The sequence below is a fragment of the Ruditapes philippinarum genome, unplaced genomic scaffold (genome assembly GCF_026571515.1).
Source record: "Ruditapes philippinarum isolate M1 unplaced genomic scaffold, ASM2657151v2 ctg221_1_1_1_1, whole genome shotgun sequence".
NCBI classification, from domain to species: domain Eukaryota; kingdom Metazoa; phylum Mollusca; class Bivalvia; order Venerida; family Veneridae; genus Ruditapes; species Ruditapes philippinarum.
Window position 1 is genome coordinate 230762 of NW_026862656.1, and position 20187 is coordinate 250948.

At 32.2% G+C, this 20187-nt stretch overlaps 2 protein-coding genes across 2 annotated transcripts; both read left to right on the top strand.

Annotated features, from left to right (window-relative positions):
* Window positions 1–2242: 2242 nt before the first annotated feature.
* On the top strand, window positions 2243–4663 carry LOC132719753 (uncharacterized). The gene is made up of 4 exons (XM_060703603.1): window positions 2243–2398; window positions 2864–3090; window positions 3618–3719; window positions 4571–4663. Exons 1-4 carry the CDS (start codon window positions 2305–2307, stop codon window positions 4661–4663), a joined length of 516 nt encoding a protein of 171 aa, XP_060559586.1. The 5' UTR covers window positions 2243–2304.
* Window positions 4664–9836: 5173 nt separating this feature from the next.
* On the top strand, window positions 9837–17784 carry LOC132719762 (uncharacterized). The gene is made up of 11 exons (XM_060703614.1): window positions 9837–9943; window positions 10420–10525; window positions 11164–11322; window positions 11767–11911; window positions 13071–13190; window positions 13385–13436; window positions 13887–14039; window positions 14370–14668; window positions 15498–15717; window positions 16190–16300; window positions 16832–17784. Exons 1-11 carry the CDS (start codon window positions 9874–9876, stop codon window positions 17395–17397), a joined length of 2001 nt encoding a protein of 666 aa, XP_060559597.1. The 5' UTR covers window positions 9837–9873; the 3' UTR covers window positions 17398–17784.
* Window positions 17785–20187: the final 2403 nt, after the last annotated feature.

Below are 20187 nucleotides of genomic sequence, written 5' to 3' on the forward strand. Positions count from 1 at the left end.
ATACTTGTATACTTAACTGCATCATACCCTGTAACAGACCATGTTCGGCTTTGGCCTCCAAGTGTGCCCTTGACTTTTATGTTAGGGTTCCGGGTGTTGCGCAAGACTAATTATTATTGTGAAAACTTGAGCCTAGTAATGTTAAAATCCCTTGATCTATGAAAAAGTTATGGACCGGACACAAAATATACCCTACAGACTTTGTTAAGTTTTGACCTCCAAGTGCGACCTTGACATTGAAGTTGGGGGTCCGGATTTTGCTCATGACCCATCGTCTTTTTATTGGGAACATTTGTCTATCCATTGATCTATGAAAAAAAATTATGGACCGGACACACAATATACCTAATAATAGACCATGTTAAGCTTTGACCTCCAAGTGTGACCTTGACCTTGAGATAGGGATATGGCTATTATGCATGACACATCGTCTTATTATAAAAGGTTTTTCAAATTCCTTTTGATAAATGGCTTAGTTATCGACTGGACACGAAACTATGACAAATGGACGGACAGAGGTCATTTCTATACCTCTGTTTTGTCCGAAAACGCGGGGGGACAATTATTCAAAAAGGTCTATTTGACTGTAAAGCAGTTGATCCCAAGTTTTGTGTAAATTACCAAAAATATATAAATGACAAAACGATATTGAGCAGGACGTGAATATTATCACATAGCTATTTCAATATCAATCAGTGATCAAAGAAAAGTTTTTGTCGGCATAGATGCCAAATATTCCAGTGGCTATTTAAAGAAGGCATCCTTTTAAGCTATAACCTTTCATAGCAGAAGTTATTTCATTATTATCATTTTCTCCCATACAGATTACGAAAGAAACAAGCGTTTGCTTGTTTATACAAACTTGACATAATTTGAATTTGAAATCAGCCGAAAATGTACCACTAATTAGAAACAAAACACAGCACATCAAACGATTATAAACAAATTTCAAATAATTAAGTTATTATAATTGTATGACTTTTTTTGTATATTCATTAAACTTATGACATTGTATGTGACATTTTGAATGGTTGTCTACAAACGGAATTTGCATGAATGCGTACAATATGACCTTGTACACAATGTCACGTGATCATCATTAACAGAAAAGAGGGAAAAGTGGGAGAAGGAAGAAAATACCTAAATAAGCGATTGTGTAATGCAATAACCCTGGTCTGCATTCCTCCGGTCACTATGCAGGAAATAGCTATGGAATGTTTTTTATCCGTCCCGGAAAATTAGTTTGTTTTGTTTTGGCGCCAAAATACCGGGCGATGCAATTGCCTATCTTGAAGTGCGGGAGCATTAAACAGAATTTGGCCAGCTGACTGTCTATAGCACGGGAGTTTGAGGGTAATAAGTCAAGATTCCCCCTTTTTCTTGAGGATGGACGCGGGTGTTGCAAGTTAATTGTGCAAGATACCTTTTTAGAAGAAGCCAATCTAGCTATGGTTTGTAAGCTTCCCCTTTCATCTGTTTATAATCATTTATTCGAATAAGAGATTGATGATGACAATTGAGATACATGGGTCTTCTGTACACTTTTAACCTCGAAGCATAAAAGTTTTGCCAAGGAATTCTCATTATTAATTGTCCAAATCTTAATGCTCTGAATGAACACAGTTCGGTTCTTTTTGTCATACTCTCAACCCATTACCTGCAGAAACCGAAAGTGAAAGGCCTTTGATATCAGTATAGAGCCAGGTATGCCTACAGATTAGTGCAGTTTGACCATACCCTATAATTTTGATAACTCAACATTTTTTTCCAATATATATATTCCTTAAACATTGAGCTCAACGTAAGAAAAAATATCATAGTGATTCAGACGGTATGAAGTTCAATTGCTTGAGGGACATGCTTACACAATGTACGAGTATAGTGTCATTTTTTCCTAAAATTGATACCTTATTTGTACATAATTACTTATTTTACTCACCCTGAGTCATTCGGATATGATTAAACAAAGTATATATTCTAGTATTTTCTTATAAAACGTTATCAATCAATGATTTAATTAAATGCTATGACAAAAAGCCACATGACTTTACTGAGTCCGGTTTACGTAACTTAATTGTGTTTTGTGTTTTTTGTTTATACTTACGGGGGCCCCTATAAATGTCATTTATTACTGGAACTCCGCTTTAAATACTACCTGTTGTTTTTCGATCAATCAGAAATGCACGCGCGCGTGAAGTAGGCGTCATCATTTGTACTGTTTTATATCTTATATATATAATAACCAGCCATTGTCTTTAGAAGTAATTACGGGTCCGAAAAGAGGCAAGTGAGAAAATTGTCACCATGCAAAAGAAGCGGAATTATATTTATTTGATTAGTGTTTTATGGATATCAAATGCTTTGTCGCAGGCAGTAAATGATCCGAACAACCAAACAGGTATGAAATAAAATTTTCATAAAAAAAGAAAAAATAAGTAAATAAATAAAATGAATAAATAAACATATCAGAGTGGCTTTTTAACAAATTTATTGACAAATATTATAGTGGATACTTCTGTTCTTCGGAGAACAAACGGAAAATGATTTTATTTTACGTGATGAAATTTGGACATAAATAACTGATTACAACATTTTACGATTTTGCCGTGTTGGACTTTCTTTAGGGATTCTGTTTTTCTCTATTGTATTATATAGTTTACATTTTTGTTGAATTCGGCCTGTAACAAAATTAATTTTTGAAATCAACCTAACTTCCCCTTGCCAGATATAATTCCTTTAACACGCAGTTGCGCAAGCACTTCAATATTTTATATATTTTACGAAAGTTTTGCAACTGAAACTAACTCATCGTTCTATAAGAATCACAAATTTCTAAAATAATTAACATCTCTTTTTATTTCAGAGCCCGTCGATTTCACAGTTGTGGACGATACAGCGTTGAACAGTGCGACAAAGTCTAAAGATGGTCTCCCAAAAAATGTTGATTTAAATTTAGATGTTTTAGGACGAACAGTGTCTCTTCATCTTAAAAGAAATCCAAAGGCAACAAGTGCCAAAAATGTTTATGTGATAAGAAAATCAGAATCTGGAATACCAGTTGTTATGCCGTATGGCCTTGGGGAAAATGAGGTAGGACTTTTGTCTATCGGTGCGCCAACATTTTTTATGTTTTTAGCACCGTTTATTATATAGTGTACTCAATTATATCAGAAACTACTCGATTGCTGGCTAAAACAATACTCATGTGAAATTTGCCACACATTGTCAAGGCAGTCAGATTTCTTAATGTCAAACTGTTACCAGATTTCCTGCAATCATAACATTTTGATAATTCTGTTAATTTTTATAATTCTAGATTCACTAGCGTTGTAACAAACTTTGCTTCTTTATTCACTGTTTTCATCACCACCTTATTTCACAATTTACCTTTTCATTACTAAACGGAAGTCGCTTACATTTGGTAAAAACTGGTCTAACTTTTTAAGAGAAATAAGCAAGATATCATTTTCATATCGAAACAAATTTATTTATGAGGTGTTAATTTGACTGATCAGAAAATTCATTTATGCAATTTAATGCAAGTTTAAATGATTAATCATTTTATAGGTAAATAATGTATATCAAAACTGAATGAAATTTTTGAAATTCTATTACAGGTGTTTGGAGAATATCAAGACCCTGCAAACTGCGCCATTTTTACTTTGTCATGTCCCAAAGACAATGTATCCAATAACACGGGCAACTGTGATACCACCATGGTAAGCATAGGCATTTGGTCATAAATATAAAATACAAAGAAATTGAAAAAAAGTCTTACTGAGCTCTGTACATGTACCTACTTTTAATCATATTTATGTTGTTATGAAAGCTTTCATTTATTTCACTCAATGTATTTATTTAATTTATTTCACTCAATGTATTTACGCGTATTTCATTTATTTCACTCATTTCTTTATTTCACACATTTGATTTAATTATTTAGCATAATATGAATACAGCCATATTCTTTTCCTTTTTTGTGCTCTATATTATATACATAAATTTACAAAATGATATTTTGTAGTTGAACCTGTCAGCAAACTTTGTCAGGTTCTCATGATGTGTAAAATTAAATATATGCAAACAAAAACTTAAAGTTAATATGAGTAATAAAGTTGTCAAGATTGTAACGAATGTCAAAAAGCCTTTTTATACGAATTTTATTTAAACGAATTTATTTTCGTTTAAATAAACGATTTTTTTTATTTCTATCATCGCAAGGGACGTTTTGCTCGTGAAACCAAGATTATAACATGTTTAAAATGCAAGAATCCGCATAAGAAATTGATATAAATAATAAAAATGTCAAGCTTGCAGCGAATGTAAAAATATTTTATACAAATGATATTTAAACGAATTTATTGATTTTTTTCCAACGGAAGGGACGTTTTGCCAAGAAAACCAAGATTTTAACATGCTTACTATGCAAGAATTGGCATAAGGAAGTTGATATGAGTAGTAAAGATGTCAAATTTGTGACGAATGTAAAAAAATAATATTTCTTTATACAAATTGTATTTAAACGAAATTATTTTCGTAAAAATAAACGAAATTATATATTTTTTCATAGGAAGGGACGTTTTGCTCCGGAAATCAAGAATATCGAATGTCTCCAATGCAAGACTCTGCATTAGGAAGAATAAAAAGACAGAGCCCCCAATAAGTTAGGGGGAGAGGGAAAAAACCTTTGAAAAAAGAAAACTCACACAGTAAAGTTATGGCTTTTACAAAACTGAACATTGCCGGGGACACTAGTGATAAAAAGAAGAAGGTTTAAAAAAATTTTGGACTTAAGGGATTTTTGAAATTAGGAAAATTTTTCACGGTTTTTAAAAAAAAAAATAAAAATGATTTTTAAGACAAAAAATGATTTACCAAGTTTTTTAATCCTTATGCGGTAAAAATTTTCGTTTTTATATGAAAAAATTTTTAATTTAATTGTCCTTAATTTTGCTTTACCCTTGCCGGGGAAAACCAAAAATTTTTAAATTTTAAAAATCCCATAGAGCCGGCCAGGGGCATGCCCTTGATGCAGTATGACCAGGTCTTGTACTGTTTATAGCTAAGTTATTGTATTTTGATATTAAAATCCTTTAAATTGTGAATTTACTGTTCCAGATTTAAAGCTGGACAAACCTATTGCACAAATTCACATGTTTAAGGTTAATTAAAGGTTAATTGTTAATCCGCTGTGCTCAGATTGTTATAATTGTAACATGGGGAAATACATTTCCAAAAAAACCCACTTCATTGAAAATGTCCTAATCAAAAATACGATTCACAAGGTGCCTGCTAATTAGTAGATAATTGTTTCCGTCAAACACGTGTCAAACACGTGTCACACCAGTAACGCTCATTGTTATTAATTAATACGTTTTATTTTCGTATGATACTTACGACTGACATATTAAAAAGTCAAAAGCGACAAGTGCTGACGTGCTTTGTTTAATAAGAATAGACCTATATATGCTATATATATGTAGGTTTGTTATTTGTCTTATTAGTTTGCGGTCATTTATGAAACAGAAGTTCAATGCCTGGACTATACATATAAATGTCATGTATATCAAAGTGGTCAATAATTACTTCTAGATACGTTTCACTCCCACTCCCCCACCAATAACAATTTATTGTGCACATCTTATCTGCCATGTACGTAGCAATGTTTACATGATAACAAACATATCATTTTGATAACATAAAGTAAATAAACTTTGTTTGATATTTCTTCTCAAACGCTGAGAACGTTAACTTCATCATTTTGTTTTCTTTTTGTCTGTCGGCCAATGGTCATTGCTTTATGTGTTCGATAATTTCTAACAAAACTTACTGTTATTTCACCTAATTGCATGAGCATGACAATTCGTGGTATTGTCAAAATGGGACATTTTCGTGGGATCTTATATCTATTAATTGTATGCTTGTGCAAAAATGTAAAATGCAAAAAATGCATTGCAAAAACAATCTTTCAGCAGGCAAAAAATAAATGTTCTGTATTCATAAATTTGGTAGATTGACCCTATCAACGAAAGCACCACGAAAACTAGACCTACGATAATAACGATTTGTTCATAATAATAATTATCGGAATTATACAACTAATTGTAATCACTGATACATTCACTTAACCCTTTACCTCATATATACGCGAAACAAGCACTTTCGACCCCCCTTTTTTAGGCCTCATAGTGAAAAATGTTCTATTTGGGCCCCAACACAAGTTTTTGTTTAGAAAGTTGCTAAAAAAATGAGCACTTTTTTCGGCGCCGCCACCCATCTAAAAGACTAACTTCAGGGGGTTGCCAGAAGGGGATGTGCCCTTAATGTTAGGAGGGGTTTGAGGGGGGGGGGCGGAGTGCTCATCGCCAAGAAATTTTGGACTTGTTTGGACTTGTGAGGGTGAAATGCCCCAGGTCGATCATAATGTAACGTCTAGTAACAACGCTGAAAAGCTTTGAATCTTATCTTAATCCCTTGAGCAAGTCATGCAGCACTTGAAATAATTTTGATGGAAAAAATCGAGGCATTTAGTGATTTTTGGCATTTTTGATATTCACTCGTTGCCATCTCGGTTAACAGGACATTTAAGACTTGAGCATGTCGTTACCAGGCATTGGTCCACGTCAATTTGTGCCAAGTTGATAGTATTGAAGCATTTTTCATGTTTCATAGCAGTTTGATTGTTTGTTAATATGAACATTTCAGTGAAAATGGCCATTTTTCACAATTGCTCATGGGGGAAAGGGTTAACGTTATTTTCAGAAATTGGTTACTTTTTCTTTTTTCAGCTCCATCGAACTTTGGATCAGGTTGCTGCATTTGGCAACAGCCAAAGTAATCCGAGACAAGTGTCGCTACAGCGGGAAAAGTATAACTAGAAATTCTCGCGGTCATCGATTACGGAATTTTCATTATTGAAAGCGTGAATTTATTTATAGAAAATTAATATGTAAATTTGGATACATAAATAGATTGAATTACATATAAAATAATGCTAAATTTGCAAGGCATCATAATCATATTTACACCATACTTTCTTTTTGACCATTGCCCATATTTCTTGGAAGACAAAGTAATTTGATTTAAAAAAAAAAAAAAAAAAAAAAAAAAAAAAAAAAAAAAAAAAAAAAAAAAAAAAAAAAAAAAAAAAATTACATTTAAATTACATTTATCATATACCAGTCTCTGGCAAGTTGACTAGAAAAAAAAACAACTTACATTTTTGTCATTTAATGCTGTAATTGAATCATTTTGAAGTTTTGAATGTTAATTAACTACATATTGTATTTTGATTTATTGTTAATTCGAATTCCTTGTGTTAAATAAGAAATACGATCCCTAAAGAAAGTAAACAACTGGCAAAAATTTTAAAATTTGCAGGGTGGTTTGTTTGGGCTGTTCATGGGGGGTATGGAAATGCAGTTACCGTCAAACCGCCCCACCGGTAAGCCCTTTTTTTAAACATTTCAGTTTTAAATTTTAATTTCATTCTAATAAGCATAATTATGTTTCATCAAATGTATTTGATAATTTTTAAGTTGCACATATTTAAAGATTTCTTAAAATTTCCCCTTAAAATTTATTTTGGATTTTAAGATTTTTTTTTTCTTCTAGATTTTCAAAGCGAGGGAAACAAAGGGACGAGGGGCCCAAAGAAACGAGGCTAAGTTAACCTGAAGAAATATTTCTCGCACTTTTAATGGGGGTTGCATGCTGTACCCGACGTAGATGTCCAGTTTCAGTTCGCGTTGCTTTCCGGGGTTATAAATTTCTGCTAGACAAAATAATTGAGCCGTGTCATGACAAAACCAACATAATGGTGTTTGCGACCAGCATGGATCCAGACCAGCCTGCGCATCCGCGCAGTCTGATCAGGATCCATGCTGTTCGCTATCAGTTTCTCTACTTGTAATAGGGCTTGTAAGCGAACAGCATGGATCCTGATCACACTGCCGCGGATGCGCAGGCTGGTCTGGATCCATGCTGGTCGCAAACCCATTATGTTGGTTTTGTCGTGACGCGGCTCATATGACAATCCAATAAAAGTCAGAAAATAACTGAGGAAGAGTGATTATACCGTCGGTTTATGGCCCGTCGGTTTTATCTTATTATCGCATAGATTTACATATCAGCTTCCTTTAACCTTTAACCTCCTGAATGTATGTAGTGGATTTGCCCAGTATTGAATTTGGAACAGACCATTGTATGTTTTAGGAGATTTAGATATATGTATCGAAATAAGAAAAGTAAACCCACCAAAAAAAACCAACAAAAAACAAACTATGCCAACAGAATAGAGTCTATGCAGACGGCAAGGAAGTGCATACTTGCCTCGCTCTATACTGGTGACATTTAAGGATTATCACTTCCGGTTCGAGCAGGTTAACTGATAAGAAATAAATTGCAACCATGGAAATTTAAATGTTATCATTCTGTATACTTCAATTAGAACTAATCTGAGGCTATATAAACGTTTTCATAAGGGCCTCATTGGCTTGGTCATATTGCAAACAATATCCGTTTGATCAAGCAAAAAAATAAAAAAATAAATGCTATAATAATATACTGAAATTTAAATATTCTATGACGCTAACATCCCTGGCATCAACTAGTCTGTATAAGGAACAGGCAGATTTTGATAAAAAGCATTTTATATTTCGAATTCTGACTATAACTATATAAAGGATTTCGGATTTGTTGGTTACCTTTTGAGGCATACTGACACTCTGGTGAAGGAATGCCTTAGGCACCCTGTCACGCTTAATTTTTTCCATGGACGCCAAGTTGCTGACGCTAAGAAAAAATGTAGGATTTGAACTACATTATGTTCTCATCAATTACCATACTGTTTTAATAAACAATATTTTAATAATTTCTTCAACAAAGTTCACATACATAATTTTCCCGACCGCAGGTTTCATTTATTAAATTAATTAAGCATATTTAATGATTTATTAAATTTTAGAGCCCGGATTGTATCACCGTGGACCACAACCACATCGATCATAGTCCCAGAGGGAAGACACGATTTTTGGTATCAAACGCCACTTGATGAACAATATTGCGATGGGTTTCTCAGCAGAAATCTGCCTGAAAATGACACACTTATGCTTTTACAGATATCGTTTTAGAGATGCTATGATATTTTAATTATTAGAAACTGTACATTCAGCTTTTATGACCCAGATCGTTTTGACCTTAATATATCTTTATACAAAGTGATGACAAATTTACTGTAACCCTTTCCGAGGTTTGATGTCTATTTTACGTAATGCTTACTGCCTTTTGAAGAGTTTTAAAGCTGCACGTCCCCAAAAAATTGTCCGATGTTTTTAAAAGAATTAAAAAAATATAATTTTATTGTAGTTAATTTAAAGCGACTGTATTTTTTGAAAATAACATTTTTTTCTAAAAAAAATCACCAAATTTAAAGGGGTTAAGGTAATTCCCCATTTTTTTTTTCACAAAATTTTTATTATATGGTAATTACGTTAAAATGAGCCAAAAAAATTTGAAACTTAACAAAAAATTTTTTTAAAAATTTTTCATAAGTGGAGGCCTGCCACTAAAAGCTTTTCCATGTATTTGTTGAAAACAAATCGATGACCACGGGCTTTGTGCATTTTTCCCCTAAAGTTACAAATCTTTTTTTTTTGCTGTCAAATTTTGGCACGGGTTTCATTCGACTTTTTTAACCCCCTTTTTGAGTGTAAAACTTCAAAAATTTTAAATTGGGTGCTGACAGTGTTTTTTTACTTTTTGTTTTTTAAACAGTTTTTTAGATTTTACGGTCCATGATTATTGTCCCCTTTGGAAGAAACCCTTTTTTAAAAATAAAAAGATATTAATTAACGTCATATTTGACTATACATAATGTCTTATTACTATTTTAGTTACGACCTGTACTCAATGGACAGCGGTAAAATTGACAAGCGAACGGCAGGTTAGTTTAAACTACCTTCAAAATACTTGTTTGTTTGATTACATTGTTACAGTAGTATATCTTCATTTTCCCAGAGGATAGTGATACTTGCAATAATATAAGATACAATGAATATCACGGTTACACAAAACAAAATATTAAATATGAAAGAAGAACTTTGCTTAACATCTTTTGATATAGATCGTCAAATGATATTAATATAGTTAGAAACTTTCCCCATCAAAAAGTTTATTATTTTGCCTTTTTTGTAGAAAGCCATTCTTTTGTCTGGTTCTTCTAATACTTTGGGTTATGTCGTATTTTTGACATTAAAGAATTTTTCAATTAACAGAATATATTATTGCGTAATTAAACATTGCATGCGACAATTAATTGCATACATTTGGTATAGTATAAAATACTGTTTCAACAAACCTTTAATTTAGAAAATGCACACACTAAATTCTAATGATTGTTTTAAATTTTGTTGTTGCTAGGATACGCACGTGTTGGTAGCGTTTGCAGTATGGACAGTGTGTCGGTCATTGAGGACCACGGTGGATTCCAGAGCATCAACGCTGCTGCCCACGAATTAGGTCACGGGTACGTGTCATTTTTTTTATTGCGCATGCGCATTTTATCATGCAAAGTTATGCGCATTTAAACATACAAAGAAATCATAATGTAGTTCTTAGCGTATGTTTCAAAAGATATTCCAATCGTTAAAAATTTAACAGCAACATGTGATTTGATGTTATGTGATTTGATTTTTCGCTTGATAGTTTTATCAAGTAAACTATGTAGATCTAATGTATATTATGCGGCATAATTTTCATTGCAAATTTTGAACCATGAAAGGTTAATTATGACATTTAAAACACAAAAAAACGTTCTTTAAACATGCTCAACACTTTACAAGATGTAAACATCTTGTTTTTTTCTTCTTCTTCATATTGCACAATGATTGATTAGGAGTCTGGCAATGCACGATTTACATTTCAAATTCATCGTTAAAATTATGATATGCATTTGATATCAACGTAAATTCATTGTCATTATAAATGTATACAAAGTTTTTTTGTCTTGAACAATTAACATTGAAAGTAAAAGGCGGATTTTAGACAGGACGCGGCTGTCACTGATCGCCGTTAGTTTGTATACAAAGTAGGTTCTTTATGTCATTTTGTTGACATAACTTTGTGTATATATAACAAAGGTGCTATTTGTTTTATCTCATATAGACTCGGTAGTAGGCATGACGGTAAAATGAACTCCTGTGATCCCAGAGATCAGTTTATAATGACAGCGCATGGTGGTTTTGAAACGGAGAAGACTAAGGGCAACCCCTGGAGATTTTCCAAATGTTCTGTAGCTTATTTCAAAGATTATATATCAAGATTGTAAGCTATTTTTACTGTTATTGTCTTCAAATTATTCAACCGACTTATAATAAGATATGCAATCATCATGTACACGCATACTCGATGAAATAAGGTGTTGAACACAAATACTAAAATATCAGAGGCTTATTACTTAACATATACTTAAAAAAACTAAAATTGCCTAAAACGTTTCATTTTGCGTTTCCGATTTTATTATTTGTGTAACATAGGCCTGTCTCCGGCCAAAAGTACAACAAAAAACATTAAACATGAAAATGCATTGAAATTACGATATTTATTAGACATAAGTAAAACAGTGAAAATTTTAAAATTTGTATTCAATTTTTTCTTTTTTATTATTCCATATAATTTCTTCTTTTACTAGTTTTTCTTCACATGATACACTTTTGCACTTATTGTTTTAAAAACGAGTTATCGTACATGTTTTTTGTTCTGTTACAGACGTCCACGTCACTGTCTTACTGACCCAGTTGATATATTCGACCGCGATGAGTATATCAAATTTATCTCCACTTACCCGGGTCAGGATTACTCACCAAATGAACAATGCCAGGATATTTTAGGACTTGATTCTTACTATGGATGGGTAGGTCTCTTTTTTACCGTATTTGTTTTATATGTTATATATCACACTAAATTTTACACTAAATTAAAATTTGTGGCATTTTAACAGTGATGCATGACATTTTAGTCTAATTTAATGCTTTAGCGCGTGTAATATATATCTTGTGTTAAACATAAAAAATGATGACGTTATTTATTTTTTGTAGCGTTGAATGCATATCTAATCGTTATAGGCCCATTATGCCTTAGACATGCTATAATTTTCATTTCTTAAACACTGTCGATCTTTGGTATCTTGTCACAGTTTCCAAAAATATTATACATAAACTCTAGTTTGCTTATTATGCATTGTTTTCAAATGGTATATTTAGTGAATTTGTATTTTGAGTAGAAGTCAAAATACTACTTTGTTAACATTTTGCTACCTTTACGACACATTTTTAAAACAATTCCAAACACATCTTTGGCATTTCTAAAGAATTACTAAATATGGATTTCTGAGGCATAATGCACATTGTGCCTTTCTATGATAATAAATGATAATGATAATAAAATAAATGATGATAATAATATAATAATAATAATAATAATAATAAAAATTTAATAATAATAATAATAATAATAATAATAATAATAATAATAATTTTAAATTTAGAGAAGGTAAGACAATAGGAAATAAACAATGTAAAAAATTAAATAGAGGATATTTTTTTTGTTTTGCATGTAAGATTGAAAAAATTAATTTAAACGGGAGTGAACACCAGATGCAATATTTTCACAAAGTGGCGTAGCCACGAGTGAAAATATTTAGCTGGTGTTCACGAATGAAATATATTTCAATCTTACATGTAAAACCAAAAAAATTTTCCTTTTATTTCATGCTTTTTAAGTGATTTTAAGTATTTTTTACTGATTTTTTCCGCGTAACGTCGCGGGATTTCTCCTTTGTGACATCATCGCATCATGACGTCACAATCACAATTTTTGAAAAATAGTTTTTGTTAAAATTTCCATTCAGATATAGTCCGGCTACAGTGAAAATTATATTTTATAAATTTCACTAGTGGTTTATCAGAATATAATCATCTGATATATTACAATAAAACACTGGAAAGCATGAAATAAAGACTATTATTTCTAAACTCAAAATAAATATGTACATTTGTTTTATTACATTTTAGGGCCCTGAACTTGGTAAATTTAGTGATATATGCACAGAAATGTCATGTAAGGTGCCGGGAGCCAGTCGATCATACAGAGTTTATAAGGCGGCTACGGGAACATCTTGCGGGGACAAAAAGGTAATAAACTTTAAACATGTTGTCTAAGAGTAATATCTGATTTTGCACATTTTATCGTACATGTTATGTTGTAAATTTATGACAATGTAAAATATCATTACGTATCTATATTTTGCCTCATTAAAGCGTTTCACTGTATATGAGGTTTATATATAATAAAAGAGGTAATGTTTATATATTTTTCTAACTTTCAGTGGTGCATGGAAGGACAGTGTGTGTTTGCTGAAAAAGCGCCACCTAAAGATCGTAAGTTTTAACGGTCATGTTAACGCGTACACGCTTTTCCTTTACAAACAAGTAGAAGAAGAAATAAGATATCATAGCAAACATAAGGTTGTAATGTACAAAGTGTGGCTTATTGTGTTGAATTCAAACAAACACAAACGTTTATAATGCAATAAACATATGCAAGAAATCAAAGAACAAAGCAAAGATATGTTTTATAAAAGAAGTAAATAGAAAGAAATAAAGAAACTAACTAAAGATTAAAAAAAGTAGAAATAGAAGAAAGAAAGAAAAAAGAAAGCAAAAAGAACAAATAACCGAAAAATAAGAATGTGAAAAGATGATAGAGAATAATAACTATAGGAAATGAAACTATTCTAATCATTATTCATAAGAACTTTTGTTACAAAAAATGTTGATATATCACACTTGTTGGTAAACTATTTTCACAATTACATTTTTCTCTTTTAGCTGCATGTGTGTTCGGAGATATACAGCGTCTGTTTGGTTCGAAGAAACAATCCTGCCGACAATATATGATAGATAACCCAATGAGATGTTACGATAAATTTTACAGCTCTCGATGCTGTGACACGTGCGAAAGACTAAACACCGGCGTTAGAGGTACCTATATATTGACAGTAAATAAATGTGTTATTTATATGAATTTTAGAAATTAAAATCAGTAGTATATAGGCAACGTTAACGATACACACACACGTTTGCCTCAATATTTCAATGACATTTGTATTGAATATTTTTTGTAAGACGTGATTTCTGTGTGCAATTCTTTCTTGTACATATTTGCAAACAAAAACTTTTAATTCTTAAAATAAGTAAAATCTGTCTTATATTGCTTTTAATCTTATAATAGAATGAATTTTTATTTCTTTTGTGCAGTATAAAATTCTTTTTTTTTAAAATTTTGTAATGTGTTTTTTTTCTATCTCAAAGGATGTGAATACGGCGATAAATTCTTAAACTGTCGAGCAAGCGGGTGTTTTGATACTAGTTACGCACGAGACTGTTGTAGCACGTGCGGACTGGCTCCTCATCCAGTGATTAAAGCACTCACTACAACCGCCCGACCTCCTGTTACCCGGAAACCATGGACCCCAAGACCGACAACGAGCAAACCATGGTCCCCGAGACCAGTACCAACAACACGACAACCATGGACCCCTAGACCAATACCAACTACAAGAAAGCCATGGACACCAAGACCCACTCCATCTAACAAGTGGACTCACGTTGTAAGTCAAACAATATTGCATATCTGAAGACAAAACGAAAACATGTTCCTTTAAAAATTTGTTTCTTGACTCATGCTTCATTTCTTTAAATCTGAAGTATTATATACAGTTGTAGACACTCAACGTGAAATATACCAACGTTAAACATTTGTCATGTTCTCATTTTCAGATGACTCATATGGACACCTGCAGAGGTTGTCATAAGAAAAACTCAAATTTACAAAATTAAGTCTGTTTAGAACTTACACCAGGCATGTGTCATATATTAGAGTGACGGTTTACCTTGATATATTAAAATTAATTTACACATCTGTATACTTATACTATATTTTACTATTCGATTTATGCATGCATGCATTTTCAACGTATCATCTTTAATAAATAGTACGTTTAGTAAATATTCACTTAAACCGTTGAAATGAGAACTTTAATTTCAAAATATTTCGAACATTTATATATGGATAGCTTTAAATTAGTGTGAAAGTTATTTATAGATTTGTTCAATTGATTTTAATAAACAATATAATATAAGAAATACTTTCCAGGCAATTCTTAGAATACAAACTATTTTTAACCGCCAATGAAAATGAATGGTTTAAAAAAGCCATTGAAAATGCAATTTATTTTTAACAACCAATAAAAACGAACTTTTTATTTACCGTTAAAGAAAATGAATAATTTTAACAGCCAATGAAATTAACTCTATTTTAAACAGCCAATGAAAATGAAATTCATTTTAACATGCAATAGAAATTGTTTTATTTTTTAACATCAACGCAATAAAATTTTGTTTCAATGGCCAATGAAATGAAGTTTACTTTTTTTACAGCCAATACCGACTAGACGTCCACCTCCAACCAGACGTACCACAACTCAAGCACCTACAGTCAAGCCATCTGGTAGTTCCGGTTTATGTATCAGTCCAGATAATCGATTTTTATTGGTCTTTAAGTGTTCATCATTGCCCAATTTGTTTGGTCAAAATGCATGTGACAATACGCTTGTAGCACGATATTGCTGTGAACGCTGCCCGGAACCCAAACAGCAAGGTTTGTATTATATTATGAGGATATGTCTGAATATTTCGCAATAATGAGCTTTTTTCAAATATCTTTGAATAAAACACCTAAGTGTAATTTATATACTTTTCACATTTATTTTATTGACCTTTAACAAAAGGTAATACTGACTTTAATTTAGTAAATAAGAAACTACAGACCTCTACAATTTCAGTAAGACTTCGTTTCTATAATAACTTTAAGATGACTTGTTACGGTCTGTGATTACTATATTGTTTAGGGTGGTCGAAAATTATTTGGACTCGTTTCTTTATACATTTATTTCTTCGATTATAATGAATCCTTCAATTATAATTATTTTTTTTATTTTATCTGCAGCAAATTCTGCTATACGTTAGCGATAAATTCAAGTTATGATTACTTCCGTAACTTCATGCAATATGCACAAAAAACAACCAAAAATAGTGTGCACGTTTGTATCAACGTGTTTCGATTTTTTCAGGTTGCGTTGACTCACCGAATTGCAAAGTTCAGTATTCAAGAGAGTGCTACACAGAGTCTAATAAAAAGGAGTGTTGTAAAACGTGCAAAAGATTTGAAACAAGTCGGAAAGGTAACATATTGTATTTAAATCATCTTCAGGCTTTTTTAAGTGTATGTTACTTATTGTCACGTGTCTGATCATATAAATAGTTACAAATGTGTATGAAAATGATATAAGATTCCCCCAAGATGTAAACCTATTAATATTTAAGATCTCTTTGTCATCGACCTCCTCTTCACAGACGGTGAAACCTTTGAGACATGATATGTCATATGTTGTGATTTGGTAAACAATGTATTGACGGGGCATTGCTACCAGTCAATCGATAACAAATCGAATCGCAAACACCAACTAATAGATGTTTGTGATATTTGATAAAGGGCTACATTTGTCACCAAGAACATTTACAATTGACAGAACCATATATGTAAACAAATATATGTCATGTAAAGCGTTTGTCAAGGGGATTTTTTTGCCTCGTTAAAGGGAACAAATATGCTTTCAAGTCACGTTTTATGCAAAATCAATTAGCCATGAGAATATTGTTTTTATAATGCGTTACTTACTTTTTTGTATAACGAGTTTTTTCTTCGATTATAGGATGCGAGTACGGCGATAAGATACGTTCATGTGAAAGGTACGTTGGGGAGCTCGGTATTTCATTGGTTTGTTCCCGGTACAAGGACTATTGCTGCGGAATATGTAACGCTCTTGCCACAAACCAGGAACCAGCGAGCGTAAACGATATCCACAAACCGGTCGATCCGTTCTCCGGAGCTGTTAAACAAATTCACCGTGCCGACCCAACGTTACGTGCTATTGCAGCAACCGGTAAAGCCCCAACCGGTAAAGCCCCGGATAAAAACGAAAAAGGCACAGCAAATACAAACACGAATGCTAATGCAAATAAAGATGCAGGGAATATAAATAAAGATAAAAATACGAATAATAATTTTACACCATTTGGTTTTGAACATCCAATGACAAATATTAACGGTTTTTCAATGAGGTCGCATTCGTTTCAAAGTGCTCCAGGTCACGTGGTGCATACTGTTATTTATAGACCAGTAAATCGGCGAGGTAGAGGGAGCATCTTCAGGCGGACACGACCTGCTCAAAGACAGCAGCTTCTTAGACGATTAAATTTTATGGTAAATCAGGGATGATTTTTAATGTAACAGTGTGTGTGTTTTTTGTATTTTTTTCCTTAATTTTGTAAATATATTTGTTAATTTAAAATTTCCATTTATTTCTACAAGTTGTTTATATGATTTCTTTTTCGAATTCAACGCATCTGTTTAAATCATCACGATCATCCAACACAAAATGTAAATATAAGTAAATGTTTAATAAAAATTGTATTGTTATGTCTCAACTATTTTTGATCGGTAATTGTTTTATCACACTAAGTATGAAATCTGTCATTATAAAACTTGTTTACGAAATAGGTTCATTGACGGCTGCTGAATAATTTATTCATGACTTCAATTTTATTACCCCGAAAAGATGACGTCTACTAGGTTAAATAGTGCAAATATAACACGACATTTTGCCAGATATGACTTGCAAATATTACATTGAAGTATGCTTTAAGAACCCTCTATGTCGAATCAAGATCAGTGGATAATTAAGAGCATCTCAACCGCTTTCAAAAATGTACAAATTAGTTTAAAGGAACCATACTGAGGTCCAAATGGCTTAAAGCATTAAAATTTCAAAAGCAAACAAACATCAATTGACGTTTAAAATGGACAGATGTGCAAAGGATAACAAAAGAAATATACTCTCAGAATTAAATTGGAAATCGTTTTTGTACACTTTTTGCCAGTTTTAATTACAATGAATTAAGCGAAAAACATTGCAATGCGTTTCATTTTCAGGTCATTTTGCACTATAAAAATGACCATGCTGGAAAAAGGGTGAGAGAGAATAAGCTGAAAATGTGCACATAAACAACTGGTCTAGACCAACATCAATTGTTTAAAAAATCTCTGAAAATCTCTAGTCATGTCACGTCAAAATAACACAGTGGAGTCCCTTTCAATCTCGTATCGCGCTGTCATTTAGTATATTTTGTAAAACTGCTCTTGTAACGTCGATTTTAATTGGTTTATCGGGGCGTTGGTATAATCTATTAGATGGCAGATGCAAAGTCATTACAACAATTGCGTTTGTGTAATTTAATTAAATAATGTTTTCTTAACATTTATTAACTAATTATCTCCGCTTAATTCCTCCAGTTATTTACAAGATCCTGCAAATTCTGGTTCTGATTTAAACCGGATTAACTCTTATGAGATTTGAAGCACATTGTTGTTACACTCGTTACGGCAATATGCCAAGAGAAGGTATAAAATCCCGAAAAATAAGTTTCTTTGTATTTGGCGTTATTTCAACCCAATAGCAGACATCTTATGTGATGATATAGACGATATAGACTATGACAAAGAGATGCAAGAAACTTAAAAAAGTTCAACGTAAACAAGACAATATGTACCAACCTATTCATTAATCAATTCTTTTTATAATTATGATTTGACATTTATTGTGCCAATAAAATAGAATCTGACGACGTCAAAGAATAATCTTATGAACTGAGACAAGACATTTCATTGACTGCTGCTTATTATATTTCATGACTTAATGAGGTCGAAGTTATTGAAAACACAGTAAACAAAGAAAGGAGTTTTAAAACATGTCAATTAGATTCCACATTCGTCTTATTATTCGCGACAATATGGTTATTATGTTACTTGAATATGTTTATATTGCCTGACAAATTGAAAGTTATAAAAACATGAATATATCCTCAACTACAATGAAAAGAAAGGTTAATCAGATGTGAATGTATTACAAATAATTTCCACCATAATTGTTCATAATTACAAAACTTCATAAAACATAATTCTACTTGAAAATTTGCTAACTGTGGTTATTCTCTGCCACCAACAAAAAAACTAGTCCGAATATCGGTCAAAGTCTTACTTCTACGCAAAACGAAAGGCCAACGGACACAAGAGTTTTTTTTAAAAAGTTATTCGATGTACAGCCTTTGCTGAATCCTTTTTTGTTTCAAACGTAAAGGACAAAAAGTAAATTATCATTGAGCAATGTTACAATCGATGACCAAGATGAACAAGAACATAGCATCTCTTTCTTAATCATCATAGCCAAGTATTGCATACTCCCTGTATAAATAAAACACGACGGTTAAACATTTCGACATGATTGCAGCATCAACACTGTGCCTGTCTGGTCCATATCGTGTGTTGAACCATTAAATTACGCCTTTTCGTGCAAAACTGTCTCCATAAATTAAACATACTCGTATATGTTAAAATATATATTCATCACTTGATATAAAGATAAATGGCTAAAATGGTGAACAGTGAAAACATTAAAACTTCGGAGTATGTCAACATTTTATGAACCATTTATACACACCGTTACTTTCACGAAAAGCGGCGCAATAAAATGGTTGTCAAAAATCTCATGTGATCATGTACGACTGAATAAAGGATCTCTGTTGACTTATGATTGCTAAAAATAAACAGAGACTTAATGTTGAAGTCCTCTTAAGCCGGTGCGAGGGGCCGTAGACGGTAGATTGCACATTCAAGTACCGTCTACTGACAGGCTAAATCAAACCAAAACTGGAACACTTCCATTTTTTCCGTTTTGGGCGTTCTTTTCTCTATTTTGGGGTATGTCTAAAAACAGAAATTCCCGACACTTTCAGGCAATCGTTTATAATGAAAAGTGCAGGATGACTGAATATCATAAAAGTGTAAAGTATGGTTAGGTATTTTTGGTCCCTTGGATGTATGCGGTGCTCATAGTAAAATGCTGTGTTCACATTCTTTAAACATTGGATGTAAGTCACAAATACAAAAGGGTATTTAACAACTTGTTGAATAATGATGATAACATTATAATAATACATGTATATATTAAAC

What these genes read in the sequence shown, in the direction of transcription:
- LOC132719762 (XM_060703614.1), top strand. Translation starts at nt 9,874, where the DNA reads ATGTCTTATTACTATTTTAGTTACGACCTGTACTCAATGGACAGCGGT. An exon ending in ACTAAACACCGGCGTTAGAG is followed by an intron (nt 14,040 to 14,369) that starts GTACCTATATAT and finishes TCTATCTCAAAG; the next exon opens with GATGTGAATACGGCGATAAA. An exon ending in CTAACAAGTGGACTCACGTT is followed by an intron (nt 14,669 to 15,497) that starts GTAAGTCAAACA and finishes CTTTTTTTACAG; the next exon opens with CCAATACCGACTAGACGTCC.
- LOC132719753 (XM_060703603.1), top strand. Translation starts at nt 2,305, where the DNA reads ATGCAAAAGAAGCGGAATTATATTTATTTGATTAGTGTTTTATGGATA. An exon ending in TGATCCGAACAACCAAACAG is followed by an intron (nt 2,399 to 2,863) that starts GTATGAAATAAA and finishes TTTTTATTTCAG; the next exon opens with AGCCCGTCGATTTCACAGTT. An exon ending in ATGGCCTTGGGGAAAATGAG is followed by an intron (nt 3,091 to 3,617) that starts GTAGGACTTTTG and finishes ATTCTATTACAG; the next exon opens with GTGTTTGGAGAATATCAAGA.